At 44.0% G+C, this 16,883-nt stretch overlaps 1 protein-coding gene across 1 annotated transcript in view; it reads right to left on the bottom strand.

Moving 5' to 3' along the window:
• Positions 1-16,807, bottom strand: part of ANXA9 (annexin A9) — a 30,792-nt gene extending 13,985 nt beyond the window's left edge. Inside the window, 6 exon segments of the mRNA XM_073234608.1 lie at positions 10,542-10,625; positions 10,824-10,944; positions 11,144-11,236; positions 11,656-11,657; positions 11,809-11,905; positions 12,057-16,807. Coding sequence (XP_073090709.1) covers positions 10,542-10,625; positions 10,824-10,944; positions 11,144-11,236; positions 11,656-11,657; positions 11,809-11,905; positions 12,057-12,131 — 472 coding nt within the window. The 5' untranslated portion in view covers positions 12,132-16,807.
• Positions 16,808-16,883: the final 76 nt, after the last annotated feature.

The following is a 16,883-nucleotide window of genomic DNA, read 5'->3' as shown; positions in this document are numbered from 1 at the left end:
CTCACACCAGTAAGGATAGCTGCCATCCAAAAGACAAACAACAACAAATGTTGGCGAGGCTGTGGAGAAAGGGGAACCCTCCTACACTGCTGGTGGGAATGTAAATTAGTTCAACCATTGTGGAAAGCAGTATGGAGGTGCATCAAAATGCTCAAAACAGACCTACCATTTGACCCAGGAATTCCACTCCTAGGAATTTACCCTAAGAACGTAGCAATCAAATTTGAGAAACACAGATGCACCTCTATGTTTATCGCAGCACTATTTACAGTAGCCAAGAATTGGAAGCAACCTAAATGTCCATCGGTAGATGAATGGATAAAGAAGATGTACATATACACAATGGAATACTACTCAGCCATAAGAAGTGGAAAAATCCAACCATTTGCAGCAACATGGATGGAGCTGGAGAGTATTATGCTCAGTGAAATAAGCCAAGCAGAGAAAGAGAAATACCAAATGATTTCACTCATCTGAGGAGTACAGGAACAAAGGAAAAACTGAAGGAACAAAACAGCAGTGGAATTACAGAACCCAAAAATGGACTAACAGGTACCAAAGGGAAAGGAACTGGGGAGGATGGGTGCGCAGGGAGGGATAAGGGGGGGGAAGAAGAAGGGGGGTATTAAGATTAGCATGCATCGGGGGGAGGGAGCTAGGGGAGGGTGGGCTGCACAACACAGAGAGGACAAGTAGTGACTCTACAACATTTTGCTAAGCTGATGGACAGTAACCGTAATGTGGTTGTTAGGGGGGACCTGATATAGGGGAGATCATAGTAAACATAGTGTTCTTCATGTAAGTGTAGATTAAAAATTAAAAAAAAAAAAAGAAAGAAAGAAAGAAAGAAAAGGGGGATTACTCCTTAACAGGATAAAACTATTGGTAAATCAAAGATCAACGCGTGCTTTAAATATCCTTAATGTTGATCACTTAAAGGGTGTCAGATGATCAGCTATGGAGGTACTCTTTTCTGATAATATTCTTTTCTCTTAATTAAAAAAAAAAAAAAAAAGCAGTTACTGTGTGCTGACCTCCAATGAGTTCTGCACAGTGGTATAGAGGGCATGTCAAAGTGTGGGCAAAGGGTCTGTTTGTTTCTATGCAGAAGCTCAAGGCCTAGCTTGGATACCCGGAAAATGAACTAAGATACGATATGAGGAGGAGCTTCCGGCATCAGCACTCTCTGGAGGACTTGTGCTGGGGGATGATCATCAAAAAGCCTCCACAGGTATCCGGATGATGCTGAGGTTATGGCTGCATCCAGCCCACCGTCTCCTGGACTTGCCATAGGAATGAGGAGGGAGATGTCTAGGCTGGCATCTGCATACAGTGAGACAACGAATTTGACCGGATCTGTACTGTTGGAACTCAAACAGGAGTTGGGAGGGGTGCAAGTTGTAGCACTCCAAAATCTCATGACTATAGACTATCTATGGTTAAAAGAACATATGGGATGTGAACAGATCCCAGAAATGGGCTGCTTTAATTTGTCTGATGGTTAAAGTGCAGTTGGACAATATCCATCATATCATAGATAAATTTTCACAAATGCCTAGGGTGCCTAAATGGTTTTCTTGGCTTCACTGGAGATGGATGGTAATTATAGATTTGCTTTGTTTATGTCACCGTATTCCTATTATGTTAATATGTGTGTGCAAATTAGTTAGTAGTTTAAAACCTATACATACTTAAGGTACTATACAAGAAGATATGTCAAAGAAATAATCAATCCTCCCATGCTTCCTTCATATGCTACATCTATAGCTTTTCTTCTTCCTTCCTAATTACAACCCTTAAATAGAATTCGTGCCTCATATCGAATTTACCGAGTATCATAATTCCTCCAGGTGGTAAAGATACCTCGAGACAAGTGCTGGGCATAGAAGCCACAGGGCATAAATCTGCAAAGAAGTAAAAAGCTAACCTTTGCAAACAATATGGCTTCTCTCTCACTTACCAACTTTACATTTCCCTGTATGGCCCCGGAAGATGACTGGTTAGCCAGAGACGGGTAAGATTCCTCAAGGGAGGAACAACCTAAGACAGGCACAGTCGCAGGGGGGCCATCAGGTGAGAATTTGGGGATCAACAGAGGTGAGGCTCAGAACCTCACCCCCCCTGCTTTGAGAGACATCTTCTGCATCCGTGGATGTCTTGATGCCCTTGTCTAGCCTGGATTAATACTTAGTCCATAGGCACACACCTGATCATCTGATCATCTACATTTGCCCTCTTACAGCACTAAACTATGTTTTCTACCTTTATCTTGCATCTACCTACCACTTCAGCATTTTATTAAAAATAAAAATAATAATAATAATAGGAGAAATGTGGGATCAACATATAAACCAAGTACAAAAATCAAACGAATATTCATATTTGACCTGATTGTTTATAGGTCATAATGCATGATCAAAACCGAAAGTTTCTGTGATGAATGCCCTTGTACTGTTCACCATGTAAGAATTTATTCACTATGTAAGAATTCGTTCACCATGTAAGAACTTGTTCGTTATGCTTCAGAAGATTGGAGACTGACGAGAATTAGGCTTGAGATGGATTAATGATTGTACATTGAGCGTTGACCCCCCTATACTGAATTTTATTGTTGTTATCAACCATTTGATCAATAAATATGAGAGATGCCCTCTCAAAAAAAAAAAAAATCACAGAGACAACCCCAGAGAGAGGGCCTGATCAGACAGATATAACCAATCTTCCTGAAAAAGAATTCAAAATAAAAGTCATAACCATGCTGATGGACCTGCAGAGAAATATGCAAGAGTTAAGTGGAGAAGTTCTGAGGGAGATAACAGAAATGAAACAATCAACATAAGGTTTTAAGAGCAGACTGGATGAGGTGCAAGAGACTGTTAATGGAATAGAAATCAGAGAACAGGAATACAGAGAAGCTGAGACAGAGAGAGATAAAAGGATCTCCAGAAATGAAACAATATTAAGAGAACTGTGTGACCAACTAAATGGAACAATATTTGCCTTATAGGGGTATGAGAAGAAGAGAGAAAAAGGAATAGAAAGTGTCTTTGAAGAAATAATTGCTGAAAACTACCCCAATCTGGGGAAGGAAATAGTTTCTTGGACCATGGAAGCCCACAGATCTCCCAACACAAGGGACCCGAGGAGCACAACACCAAGACGTATAATAATTAAAATGGCAAAGATCAAAGACAAGCACAGAGTGTTAAAGGCAGCCAGAGAGGGAAAAGAGATTACCTACAAATGAAAACCCATCAGGCTATCATCAGACTTCTCAACAGAAACCTTACAGGCCAGAAGATGATGGCATGATATATTTAATGCAATGAAACAGAAGGGCCTTGAACCAAGAATACTGTATCCAGCGTGATTATCATTTAAATTTGAAGTAGGGATTAAACAATTTCCAGACAAGCAAAAGTTGAGGGAATTTGCCTCCCACAAACCACCTCTACAGCGTATTTTAAAGGGACTGCTCTAGATGGAAGCACTCCTAAGGCTAAATAGATGTCACCAGAGAAAATAAAATACAGCAAAGAAAGCAGACTAACAAAATACTAACTAAAGGCAAAAAATAAAATCAACTATCCACAAAAGCAGTCAAAGGAAACACAAAAGAGTACAGAATTAAACACCTAACATATAAAGAATGGAGGAGAAAGAATATGAAGGGAGAGAAATAAAGAATCATCAGACTGTGTTTATAAGAGCTTAATAAGAGAGTTAAGTTAGACGGTTAGATAGTAAAGACGCTACCCTTGAACCTGGTAACCATGAATCCAAAGCCTGCAATGGCAATAAGTACATATCTATCGATAATCACCCTAAATGTAAGTGGACTGAATGCACCAATCAAAAGACACAGAGTAATAGAATGGATAAAAAAGCGAGACCTGGGGATCCAAGATGGCGGTGTGAGTAGAACAGCGTAAATCTCCTCCCAAAACCATATATATTTTTGAAAATACAACAAATACAACTATTCGTAAAAGAGAGACCAGAAGATACAGTACAACAGCCAGGCTGCATCTACACCTGCCTCACGAAGCGGGTAAGATATAAGCCATGGCCCAGCGGGACCCAAGTGACCCTCACCACAGCTCCCTCTGGGAAGAGAGGAGTCAGAGCAGGGAGGGAGAGGGAGCACAGGACTGCTAAATACCCAGCCCTAGCCATCTGCACTGGGAGCTCAGACACACAGTGCATGGGGTGCTGGATACTAGGGAAATGGGACAGTAAAATCTGTGAGTGGGTCCCCACAGCTGGTGCCCCTGGGACAAAAGAAAAGTGAGTGCTCTTTGAAAGTCTTAAAGGGACAGGGGCCTCACAGTTGGACAGAAGCATCCTGGTGCCCTCAGCCCAGCAGCTGGGAATCCTGAGGAACTCCGGGCGCCCTAACCCCCTAGGCGGCAGAGCAGCTTGGTGCCCCTCATGGTGATAAACAGCCTCCTGCCGGTTCCCCTCCTGTGCAGTTCGGCCATAACGGAGCAGCAGCCTGAGGCAGGCCATGCCCACAGCAGCTGCCCGGGCAAGACTTAGAGGCCCTGTCTCCGTGCAGCTTCCCAGCACAAGTCACTAGGGTTTGCTGTTCTCACAGGAGAGGAAGGACACAAACTAGCAAGAAGGGATGTTTTCCCAGCTGAAACACGTGCCAACCCCACAAAACTACTTCTATCACTATGAAAAGGCAGAAGAATTTGATCCAGACCAGCCTAACAGAGACAACCCCTGAGAAGGAGCTTGGGGAGATAGACCTAATCAATCTTCCTGAAAAAGAATTCAAAATAAAGGTCATAACCATGCTGATGGAGCTGCAGAGAAAAATGCAAGAGCTAATGGACAAAGTAGGGAGGGAGAGCACAGAAATAAAACAATCTCTGGGAGGACTTAAAAGCAGAATGGATGAGGTGCAAGAGGCCATTGATGGAATAGAAACCAGAGCACAGGAACGCATAGAAGCTGATGCAGAGAGAGATAAAAGGATCTCCAGAAATGAACCAATATTAAGAGAACTGTGCGACCAATCCAAAAGGAACAATATCTGCATTATACGGGTCCCAGAAGAAGAAGAAGAGAGAAAAAGGGATAGAAAGTGTATTTGAAGAAATAATTGCTGAAAACTTCCCCAAATTGGTGGAGGAAACAGTCGCTCAGACCATGGAAGCACACAGAACTCCCAACAGAAGGGACCCAAGGAGGACAACACCAAGACACATAATAATTAAAATGTCAAAGATCAAGGACAAGGACAGAGTTTTAAAGGCAGCCAGAGAGAGAAAAAAGGTCACCTACAAAGGAAAACCCATCAGGCTATCATCAGACTTCTCAACAGAAGCCTTACAGGCCAGAAGAGAATGGCATATATTTAATGCAATGAAACAAAAGGGCCTTGAACCAAGAATACTGTATCCAGCAGATTATCATTTAAATTTGAAAGAGGGATTAAACAATTCCCAGATAAGTAAAAGTTGAGGGAATTTGCCTCCAGCAAACCACCTCTATCTACAGTGTATTTTAAAGGGACTGCTCTAGGTGGAAGTACTCCTAAGGCTAAACAGATATTACCAGAGAAAATAAACTTACAGCAAAGAAAGCAGACCAACCAAATACTAACTAAAGGCAAAAAATGAAATCAACTACCCACAAAAGCAGGCAAAGGAAACACAAAAGAGCACAGAATAAAACAGCCAACATATAAAGAATGGAGGAGGAGGAGTAAGAAGGGAGAGAAATAAAGAATCATCAGATTGTGTTTATAATAGCTCAATAAGCAAGGTAAGTTAGACAGTAAGATAGTAAAGAAGCTAACCTTGAACCTTTGGTAACCACGGACCTAAAGCCGGCAATGGCAATAAGTACATATCTTTCAATAATCACCCTAAATGTAAATGGACTAAATGTACCAATCAAAAGACTCAGAGTAATGGAATGGATAAAAAAGCAAGACCCATCTATATGCTACTTACAGGAGACTCATCTCAAACCCAAATATATTACAGACAAAAAGTGAAGAGATGGAAAAAGATATTTCATGCAAACAATAGGGAGAAAAAAGCAGGTGTTGCAGTACTCTTGTCAGACAAAATAGACTTCAAAACAAAGAAAGTAAGAAGTGATAAAGAAGGACATTACATAATGATAAAGGGGTCAGTCCAACAAGAGGATATTACCATTATAAATGTCTTTGCACCCAACACAGGATCACAGACATACGTGAAACAAATCCTAACAGAATTAAAGGAGGAAATAGAATGCAGTGCATTCATTTTAGGAGACTTCAACACACCACTCACTCCAAAGGACAGATCCACCAGACAGAAAATAAGTAAGGACACAGGGGCACTGAATAACACACTGGAACAGATGGACCTAATAGACATCTACAGAACTCTACACCCAGAAGCAGCAGGATACACATTCTTCTCAAGTGCACATGGAACATTCTCCAGAATAGACCACATTCTAGGCCACAAAAAGAGTCTCAGTAAATTCATAAAGATTGAAATTCCACCAACCAGCTTCTCAGATCACAAAGGTATAAAACTGGAAATTAATTCTACAAAGAAAACAAAAAGGCTCACAAACACGTGGAGGCTTAACAACATGCTCCTAAATAATCAATGGATCAATGACCAAATTAAAACAGAGGTCAAGAAATATATGGAGACAAAGGACAACAATAGCACAAAGCCCCAACTTCTGTGGGACACAGAGAAGGCAGTTCTAAGGAAAGTATATTGCAATCCAGGCCTATTTAAAGAAGGAAGAACAATCCCAAATGAATAGTTTAAAGTCACAATTATTGAAACTGGAAAAAGAAGAACAAATGAGGCCCAAAGTGAGCAGAAGGAGGGAATTAGTGAAGATCAGAGAAGAAATAAATAAAATTGACAAGAATAAAACAATAGAAAAAAGTCAGTGAAACCAAGAACTGGTTCTTTAATAAAATAAACAAAATAGATAAACCTGTAGCCAGGCTTATTAAGAGAAAAAGAGAATATACACACATAAACAGAATCAGAAATGAGAAAGGGAAAATCACAACGGACACCACAGAAATACAAAGAATTATTAGACAATACTATGAAAATCTATATGCTAACAAGTTGGAAAACCTAGAAGAAATGGACAACTTCCTAGAAAAATACAACCTTCAAAGACTGACTAAGGAAGAAACAGAAAATCTAAAGAAACCAGTTACCAGGAATGAAATTGAGTCCATATTCAAAAAACTACCCAAGAACAAAAGTCCCATACCAGATGGATTCAGAGCTGAATTTTATCAGACATTTATAGAAGACATAATACCCATTCTCCTTAATGTTTTCCAAGAAATAGAAGAGGAGGGAATACTTCCAAACTCATTCTATGAAGCCAGCATCACTCTAATACCAAAACCAAACAAAGACCCCACCAAAAAAGAAAAGTACAGACCAATATCCTTGATGAACATAGATGAAAAAATACTCAACATAATATTAGCAAACTGAATTCAAAAATACATCAAGAGGATCATACACCATGATCAAATGGGATTCATCTCAGGGATGCAATGATGGTAGGTCCACTATTTGAAAATCCATCAATATCATCCACCACATCAACAAAAAGAGAGACAAAAACTACATGATCATCTCCACAGATGCTGAAAAAGCTTTCAACAAAATTCAACTCCATTCATGATAAAAACTCTGAAGAAAATGTGTATAGAGGGCAAGTACTTCAACATAATAAAGGCCACATATGACAAACCCACAGCCAAAATCATACTTAACAGCGAGAAGCTGAAAGCTTTTCATGTAAGATCAGGAACAAGACAGGAATGCCCACTCTCCCCTTTGTTATTCAACAGAGTACTGGAGGTCCTAGCCATGGCAATCAGACAAAATAAAGAAATACAAGGCACCCAGATTGGTAAAGAAGAAGTCAAACTGTCACTATTTGCAGATGACATGATATTGTATGTAAAAAACCCTAAGGAATCCACTCCAAAACTACTAGAAGTAATATAATTCAGCAAAGTTGCAGGGCACAAAATTAATACACAGAAATCTGTTGCTTTCTGATACACTATTGATGAGCTAACAGAAAGAGGAATCAGGAAAACAATTCCATTCACAATTGCATCAAAATGAATAAAATACTCAGGAATAAACCTAACCAAGGAAGTGAAAGACCTATACCCTGGAAACTACAAGACACTCCTAAGAGAAAATCAAAGAGGACACTAACAAATGGAAACTCATCCCATGCTCTTGGGTAGGAAGAATTAATATTGTCAAAATGGCCATCCTGCCTAAAGCAATCTACAGATTCAATGCAATCCCTATCAAAATACCAACAACATTCTTCAATGACCTGGAACAAATAGTTCTAAAATTTATATGGAACCACAAAAGACCCCGAGTAGCCGAAGCAATCCTGAGAAGGAAGAATAAAGTGGGGGGATCTCGCTCCCCAATTTCAAGCTCTACTACAAAGCCACAGTAATCAAGACAATTTGGTACTGGCACAAGAACAGAGCCACAGACCAGTGGAACAGAATAGAGAGTCCAGATATTAACCCAAACATATAAAGTCAATTAGTATATGATAAAGGAGCCATGGATATACAAAGGGGAAATGACAGCCTCTTCAATAGTTATTGCTGGCAAAACTGGACAGCTACATGTAAGAGAATGAAACTGGATCATTGTCCAACCCCATACTCAAAAGTAAACTCAAAATGGATCAAAGACCTGAATGTAAGTCATGAAACCATAAAACTCTTAGAAAAAAGCATAGGCAAAAATCTCTTGGACATGAACATGAACAACTTCTTCATGAACATATATCCCTGGGTAAGGGAAACAAAAGCAAAAATGAACAAGTGGGACTGTATCAAGCTGGAAAGCTTCTGTACAGCAAAGGACACCATCAACAGAACAAAAAGGTATCCTACAGTATGGGAGAATATATTCATAAATGACAGATCCGATAAAGGATTGACATCCAAAATACATAAAGAGTTCACACACCTCAACAAACAAAAGGCAAATAATCAAATTAACAAATGGGCAGAGGATCTGAACAGACATTTCCACAAAGCAGAAATTTTAATGGCCAACAGGCACATGAAAAGATGCTCCACATCGCTAATCATCAGAGAAATGCAAATTAAAACCACAATGAAATATCACCTCACAGCAGTAAGGATCACCACCATCCAAAAGACAAACAACAACAAATGTTGGCGAGATTGTGAAGAAAACAGAACCCTCCTACACTGCTGGTGAGAATGTAAATTAGCTCAACCATTGTGGAAAGCAGTATGGAGGTTCCTCAAAAAACTAAAAATAGAAATACCACTTGACCCAGGAATTCCACTCCTATGAATTTACCCTAAGAATACAACATTCCAGTTTGAAAAAGACATATGCACCCCTATGTTTATCGCAGCACTATTTACAATAGCCAAGAAATGGAAGTAGCCTAAGTGTCCATCAATAGATGAATGGATAAAGAAGATGTGATACATATACACAATGGAATATTATTCAGCCATAAGAAGAAAACAAATCCTACCATTTGCAAGAACATGGATGGATCTAGAAGGTATTATGCTCAGTGAAATAAGCCAGGTGGAAAAAGACAAGTTTCAAATGATTTCACTCATCTGTGGAGTATAAGAACAAAGAAAAAAACTGAAGGAACAAAACATCAGCAGACTCACAGAACCCAAGAATGGACTAACAGTTACCAAAGGGAAAGGGACTGGGGAGGTTGGGTGGGAAGGGAGAGACAAGGGGGAAAAAAGGGTATTATGCTTAGCAGACATAATGTAGGTGTGGGGCATGGGGAGCTCTGTACAACACAGAGAAGACAAGTAATGATTCTATAGCATCTTATTACACTGATGGACAGTGACTGTAATGGAGTATGTTGGGGGGACTTGGTGATGGGGGGAATCTAGTAACCACAATGTTGCTCATGTAATTGTAGATTAATGATACCAAAAATAAAAATAAAAAATAAGATTGGACATTAAAGGAAAATTGGGGAAAGCAACAAAAAGAGGAAAGCATTAAGATGAGTATGAGAAACAACTGATCCCCCATTAGTGGGTGAGGAATGTGGCAGCCAAGCAGGGCCAGGAGCCAGGGCCTGGGAGGTGACACTGTGACTTTGAAAGCGGGTCCCCACCAATCCAGAGCAAGGTTCCATGCAGCTTGGGGTGTGGTGTGGAGGTGGGATCAGTAGGGGAGGGTGACAGGGAGTCCTGGGGCTGTCACAGTGCTCAGCACTGTCATCCCCTTACACTCTGCCCTGGAGTCCTGGACTGACGTGGCTAATCCTGGCTTCTGTTTCTCTGGTGGTAACATCTGTCTCTCTCCCCTGAGGAGTCTGAGCACTGGTGGGTGGGGGGTGTGGTAGGGACCCCAGGGGAATAGAACCTGGGCAGAAATACTCCAAGAGGCTCACCTGTAGGGAGTGCAGGAGAGGAGAGGACTTTCTGGTGATCCTTTCCCAGCTCTTGGAGTCCCCTCCCTCCATGGTCTCACTGTGTTTGTGGACTGCCAGGCACTCCTGCGGATATGGTGGCATTCGGATGGCAAGAATCTCCATGGCAACATCCTCAGCAGAACCTGAGTTCTACAGGACATTGGGAAATAGGATGGCAGAGAGCAGATGCTGACTGCTTGTCCTTCTAAGGGTCAATATGGGATGTATAAAGCGGGCCTCTGCCAAGTCAACTCCTCTGTTATTGGCAAAGGCAGGGCAGGCAACCCTCTCCTTCCCTCAATGGTGCCCTTAATTCCAGATACTCCAGCAAGCCACCTCACCTGGTAATTTCAAAGGTGTTCTCAAATACTCGGCATCAAAATGGGCTGCAGGCTGCAGAAGAGCCACCATGATCTTCTCAAGGTTGCCAGAGAGTGCTGCCTGCAGGGACTTCAGCAGGTCCTACAATAAATGGTCCTTAGTGCAGAGGCATGAAGGTCTCACACATGTGGAGAGGTTGGGGTACTTGGTTGGGTTTCATCTCAGGCTTGAAGCATCTGTTTAGCCAGGGGCTGGTCTCATCTGCTGCTGCCGTGCCCTGAATTTTCCAGGGAGCTTCTTACTCAAGTCTGTCACTTCTAGGAAGTCAGAACAGTCTCACCTCTTGGGTGCACCCCTGGAAGGCTTGAGAGAGAAGCTGCCTTTGCTCTCTGCTCCGACTGCTCAGCACACCCACAATGGCTTTGTGGTTCCCCTGAACCAAGACATTCTGGGCTTTCAGCTGAGCAGAGCCTAAGCAGGGTCTTCACGGAGTTGGGGTCCCCTTACGCGTTGGACTTAGAGCCTCCAGAGGAGGACAGAACAAGATCTAAGAAAGAACTGGGAAGGACAGGAACAAGTGCCACATCAATTCCACTTGCATTTGGTCTCAGGAGAAGATGCAAATTAGATGCCAAATGGTGTGCAAATCTGACCTAAATTTAGGTAAAGGTGTTGTGGGGGAGAAATGGCCTTTTTGGGATCACAGACATGGACTAGAATCCCAGCTTTGTCATTATGAGCTATGTGACTTCAGGCAAGTCTCTTGATCTCCCTGAGCCCTAGTTTTCTCGTCTGTAAAGTGGAAATACTAGGACCTACCTTACAGGGGTGTTATGGGAATGGCTGTGACACACCTGCCCTTGCACTTGACACTCAGGAATTAAGTCATTCCACAAACATTTATTAAGTGTCATCAGCTCCTCCTTCCTGGCTCCTTCTTGGTCTACAGACTGGTTTCTAAAAGATTTCTAAAAGGTCCCCAAGTGCAGAGGGAAAGGGGCTCACCTTGGCCTGCAATGGCCTTCAGCAGCCTCTGCATGTTCTTGTCCACACTGAAGCTCAAGAAGGTCTGGCGGGTGCCCAGCATCCCTCAAGCTGCAGTCTAGAGAGCACAGGGGTAGGGGGTACTTTGCAGGTCTGCCCATGGTTTTCCCCAATGTTCAAGCCTGGCGCTTGGCATGACTTCAGGGCCTGCTCTCACAGCCCCTGGGTTGATGGAGTAAAAATGATTTCTACAGCCCAGCAGCTCCTACCTTGTCGGCAATGCCCAGGTGGCTGGGGGTCTCCTGGGTTCTGGATGGTCTCATCTTCCTGCTGGTCACAGACATGGCTGCCCTGGGAAGGGAGACAGGAGTCAACTGAGGAGAACTTCCTGGCCCTCCTGGGCCTCTTTATGACCCCAAGACCCTGGAGCCTAGGCTCCTATTGCCAGTTCACTTCTTTGTTGCAGAAATAGAACATCAACCTGCTTGGGAGTCCCCACCTTCCCTCCCTCTCACCCCTTCTTCAGGAAACAAGGATTGATCAGGACTGCTGCTGGAACTAGCACCAAACGCGCTCTCCCTGACACCAGGGTTGGTCTCAAGGCTCCCCAACTCTTGGTTTAAGGTGGATGGGCCCCTTCTGAGCTCAAAATTCCTTCCTTTCATGGCCTGGCTGGGTGTCCCTGGGCCAGTGTAGGGGAAGTGAGGCTAGGTGGCAGGATTCAGTAATTCAGTATGTGTGCTGGGAGATAACTCCTACTGACACCTTTCCCTACCTTCAGCCCCAGCCTCCACACAAGCCCTTGCCCCCTGCCCACGAAGATGCCTACCTGCTGTCTGCCTTTTACCCTCAGAGTCTCCCCTGGGATCTTTAAGTCAGCAGGTACACTCAGTTGATGTATGTGTTCTTGCGGGGACATGGATGTCTAGACAAGGGAGCAGGCACCCATGTTAGAACAGGAAAACTCCTTTCTTGCTTCCCCCAATGGATTGACAAGATCTCTCAAGCTCCAGCATGAGGGCCCAGATCCAGTGCTTATCTAGAGGTGAGGTGGGTGTTGTCCAGCCTAGAGGTGTGCCTGTGTGGGCGCCAGCTCCTCTATAGCCCTGAGAGGAGAGGGGGACCCGTGTGCAGCCTGGGCTGAACACCCAGTCAGATGATTTTGCTGGTAGACCTGTCTGGGCTCTGGCCCCTCCCAGATGTGGGAGAGGACCAGGCTGTACCTGGTTGCACATGCAAACACCTCCCTACCAAGCATTTCTCTTCCCAGGAGCTGGGCCTCAACCCGTGCAAGAGAACTGCACTCGCCTTCTCAGCAGCCTGGCCCTGGACCCCTGGAGGCCTTGTGCACTGCTTTCCCTGTGGGGCCAGGTGGGATCAGAGAAGCCCAGTCTCTAAGTCCAGCTTCTGGCCAGGCTCTGCCTCTGGCTCCAACTTCCTGGAGGTGCGGGGTAGTGGTGGTGGCAGGTCATACAGGCTCCAGGCTAATTTTGAGGTTGACAAACCTGTGTGGCACATACCAGCGGGGCACCCCAGCCTGCACCCCATGGAGGCCCCAATGCTGAAATTCCCTTGACTACTGTCTTATTAGAGCCAGCCAGCCCTGGTACGGAGGGCAAAGGGACGGTTTGTATCTGTTAGGAAGAAAAAGCACAGGTATTTGGGGTGGGAGCAGATCAATGGAGTCAAGAGAGAAAAATGTAAAGGGTGTTTTCTGTGGACAGAAGCACCACACTCCCAAAAAGCAACAGCGAGGTGGGGGAGGCTCCCTGGGCCCTGGTGTTTTAGATTCCTTCTGTTGCCTTTTGGCTGCCAGGCTGTTTTAGCTGTGGGTGATGCAACCTCAGCAGCTGGGCTTGAGGCTACCGGTGTGCAGAGCAGCAGGTAAACAGTCCTGAGGAGCCTCAGGTGCTCCTGAGCAGGCTGTTATAGGAGCCTCATAGCTGCTCCCTAGGGTCTAATAGCAGTCTCCTTCCTGCCTCCCTAGAGAGGTCAGGCAGGACTGAGCATAAACCTTAGAGAGCTGTGTCCACTCCCTTGCCTCTCCCAAACTGGAAAGACCCTCACTGGTTTTCATATATTTCTGAATAGCAGACCAGGTCCAAGATGTCACAAAGGGAGATTTCCATGTGACAGTCACTGCTATTCACTTGTCTCTCCTGTTACAATGGAAACCGTGCATTGGTTTTTGTTGGAGAACAAAACACACACCAGCTTTGCTGGAGGACGTGGGCTCAATCCCAGCTCTGCCACTTGTCATGTTTTGTAACTTCAGGTAGCCATTTCAGGTCTCTGTGTCTCTGTTTCTTTACCTGGAAAAAAAAAAAAGTGAAATATTGGGAAAGCCTGAAGTGGGGTGGGGACCACGCTGGAGCACCTGAGGGTAGGCTTCCTGGGAGATCAAATTAGGTAACATATGTGATGGCATTTGGCAAAGAAAAGTGCCTTGTAAATTTGGGTTGCCAGATTTAGTAAATAAAAATACTGGACACCTGTTAAATTAGAACTTCAGATAAGCAACAAATAATTTGTTGGTATTAAGTATGAACCAAATATTTCATGGGATATATTTAGGCTAACAAATTATTAGTTGTTTATCTGAAATTGTAATCTGAGCATTGTATATTTTACCTAGTAACCATGGAAATGGGACTGTTTCAGCATGGTAATTAAAAGCAAAAGTCCTGGAGCAAGATTCCTCAAACTTAGAATTCTGATCTGCTGTGTGACCTTGGCAGCTACCTTAACCTTTTTGTGCTCATGGTTAAAGCAGAGATAACAAGTGTTTATATTACAGGCTATTGTGAGAAATCAAGTAATATATGCAAACCATTTTAGGAGTGTTAGATACAGAGTGGTAAGTGAACAGGTCAAAATGTTAACTATTGTTATAATGTTATTTTATAATGGTAACTGTTATTACAGGTGACTTGTCTCCCCTAAGGAGTCCAGTCCAATCTTGGCTCTCCTCTGCAACTTCCTTCTAGCCAATGACCAATATTGCCACAAGAGGGCATCAGAACCCATTGAGAGCTCTGAGCCCCCTCATGCCCACTTAAGGTCTCTCAGGCTCTGGTTCCACCCAGAGACAGCTGTCCACTTGCTGAAAAATGCAGTTTGCTGAGGGCATCAGGTTCCTAGGTTGACCTGGTGGGCAGGCAGGGTCAGGGGAAAAGCCTTAAGTAGACATGTATTCAAGGGACCCCTCTGGGACAGACCTCAGGACACCTGCAGGAGACTTCCTAGGCTGGGCTGTTGCAATACAGTGGCTCCACATCCAGGGTCCCCACACCTTCGCCTTCTGTACAATTCAGAGTATCTTTTGGGTGCATGTTCCAAGTAGGCCTAGGAAGAAATGAAGGGGGTTTCCCCAGCCCAAGTCTCTGCAAGGGACTATGGCTGATCTGTGAGGCTGAATTGGGAGAAGGCAGCAGAATCCCAGGCACCCAGCAGGAGAGTAGTCCTTGTGGCCTGGGAGCCTGAGGACTGTGATGCATTTACAATTGCTCCACTAAAGCTCAGTGGAATTTCATCTCTTTTGTCCCGGGGTTTTGTTTTGTTCCACTCCAGAATCAGATTGAGGCTGTTTCCAGATTTTACTAGTCACCCTTCACCCCCATGCTCTAAAATTTAAAATTTCAGAGTTGGAGATCTTAGAGATGACCCAGTCTACTACCCCTCTTGTTACTGACTCAAGGAGACTGAATGACATCTCAAAGCTGTGTTTTGGAATCAGAATCCAGTGTTTTTTTCCTTCATCACTCAGATGAAGGCATGGCTGATTTGGAGTCCTTCTTCGTGGAATAAAGGGGAACCAGCAGTAATATATAGAGCCTCAGCTGTTGACTCATGAATACTTGTTCAGCTCTAATTACACATTGCTTTTCTGCGAAGACTTTACATTGCATCATTTCAGAATGTATAGAAACTCCTCCTGGTTATTTTTCTTGTTATGAAACTTTTTCTCCCCAGAACTGATTGATACCTGGATCCGTCCGTTCATGTATTAGCCAGGCTCTACTCCTTTACCCAAACAGGCCTCTGAGTTGCACAAGCCAGCCTGACCTAGAAAGCCTGACCACTTTCCACAGTGGGGGTCCATGTCTTTGCCTGTCCCAGAAGCCTGCCCAGATACCTAAATGCTAGGCTGCAGGCCTGGTGATGTCCTCTCCCTCTGGACACCTCAGAGGCCCATGTAGAGGAAGTGGGTCACAGTAAAGCAGGCAGTTTTGTTAACAGTTTGGGGCACTGTGGGCATGGCCATGCCAGCCTAGCATGGTGGGGGATGGGTTAGAAGGGCAGTGACTAAAATCTCCTGTTCTAGCCTAGGAGTGTGTGTGTCCTATGTATGTTGACAGAACGGGTAGCATCATTCTAATGCTGCCCAGGGCCCAGTTTCCCCTTCTCCATTGTCTCTTGGGGTAGGGTACACCCTCTATCTTCTTTTTCAGGCCTTGACTATATAGCTTCTGCCCCAAAACTTCCTTTCCCCACTGCTATCTTTAAAAAAAGCTAACTGTCTTCAGTTCTCTGAGTAATCATTTAAAAAGTCTGGTGGGGACCATGGGAAAGCCTGGCACCTAGGAAAACTGCTTGAAAAAAGGATTCAGAAGTTAAAAGAGGTATGGGGAGCTGTTAGAAAGGGGCCCTAGTAGAAAAGAGGTGTGGGGAGCAGTTAAAGGGAGCCCAAAGAGGAGACACAGGAGTCTGCTGGAAATGAGTGGGTGGGTGTCTAGCAGACGAGGAAACTGGGAAGGGCATTCCAGAGAGGCAGAGGGAACTTTGAATTGGAAGGCTGAAGGAAGGAGAGTTATGAAGGAGTAGAAAGATAGAAGCTATGCTAACATGGGAGGAGGTCAGCCTGCGGCAAAGGAAAACGGCTGGATAGGTTTCTGTAACAGAAAACCAGGCAGGTCTGGAGCTAAAAAAGGGTGAGGAGTCTCTTGGTGGCTGGTTCCAGTGAGATGGCCAACAAGGTTCATTTCTCCAGTGGCAGGCCTGCGCACGGAGTCCAACTGCAAAAGGCAAACAAACAGTTTGGAAACCAGTCAGCTTCTGTCTCTCTGCCTCCCAGGAAAGAATCTTACCTAGGTGAA

This window comes from Manis javanica, chromosome 4, assembly GCF_040802235.1.
Source record: "Manis javanica isolate MJ-LG chromosome 4, MJ_LKY, whole genome shotgun sequence".
NCBI lineage: Eukaryota > Metazoa > Chordata > Mammalia > Pholidota > Manidae > Manis > Manis javanica.
Note: the sequence above shows the minus strand (reverse complement) of the source record. Positions and strands in the feature narration are given on the sequence as shown.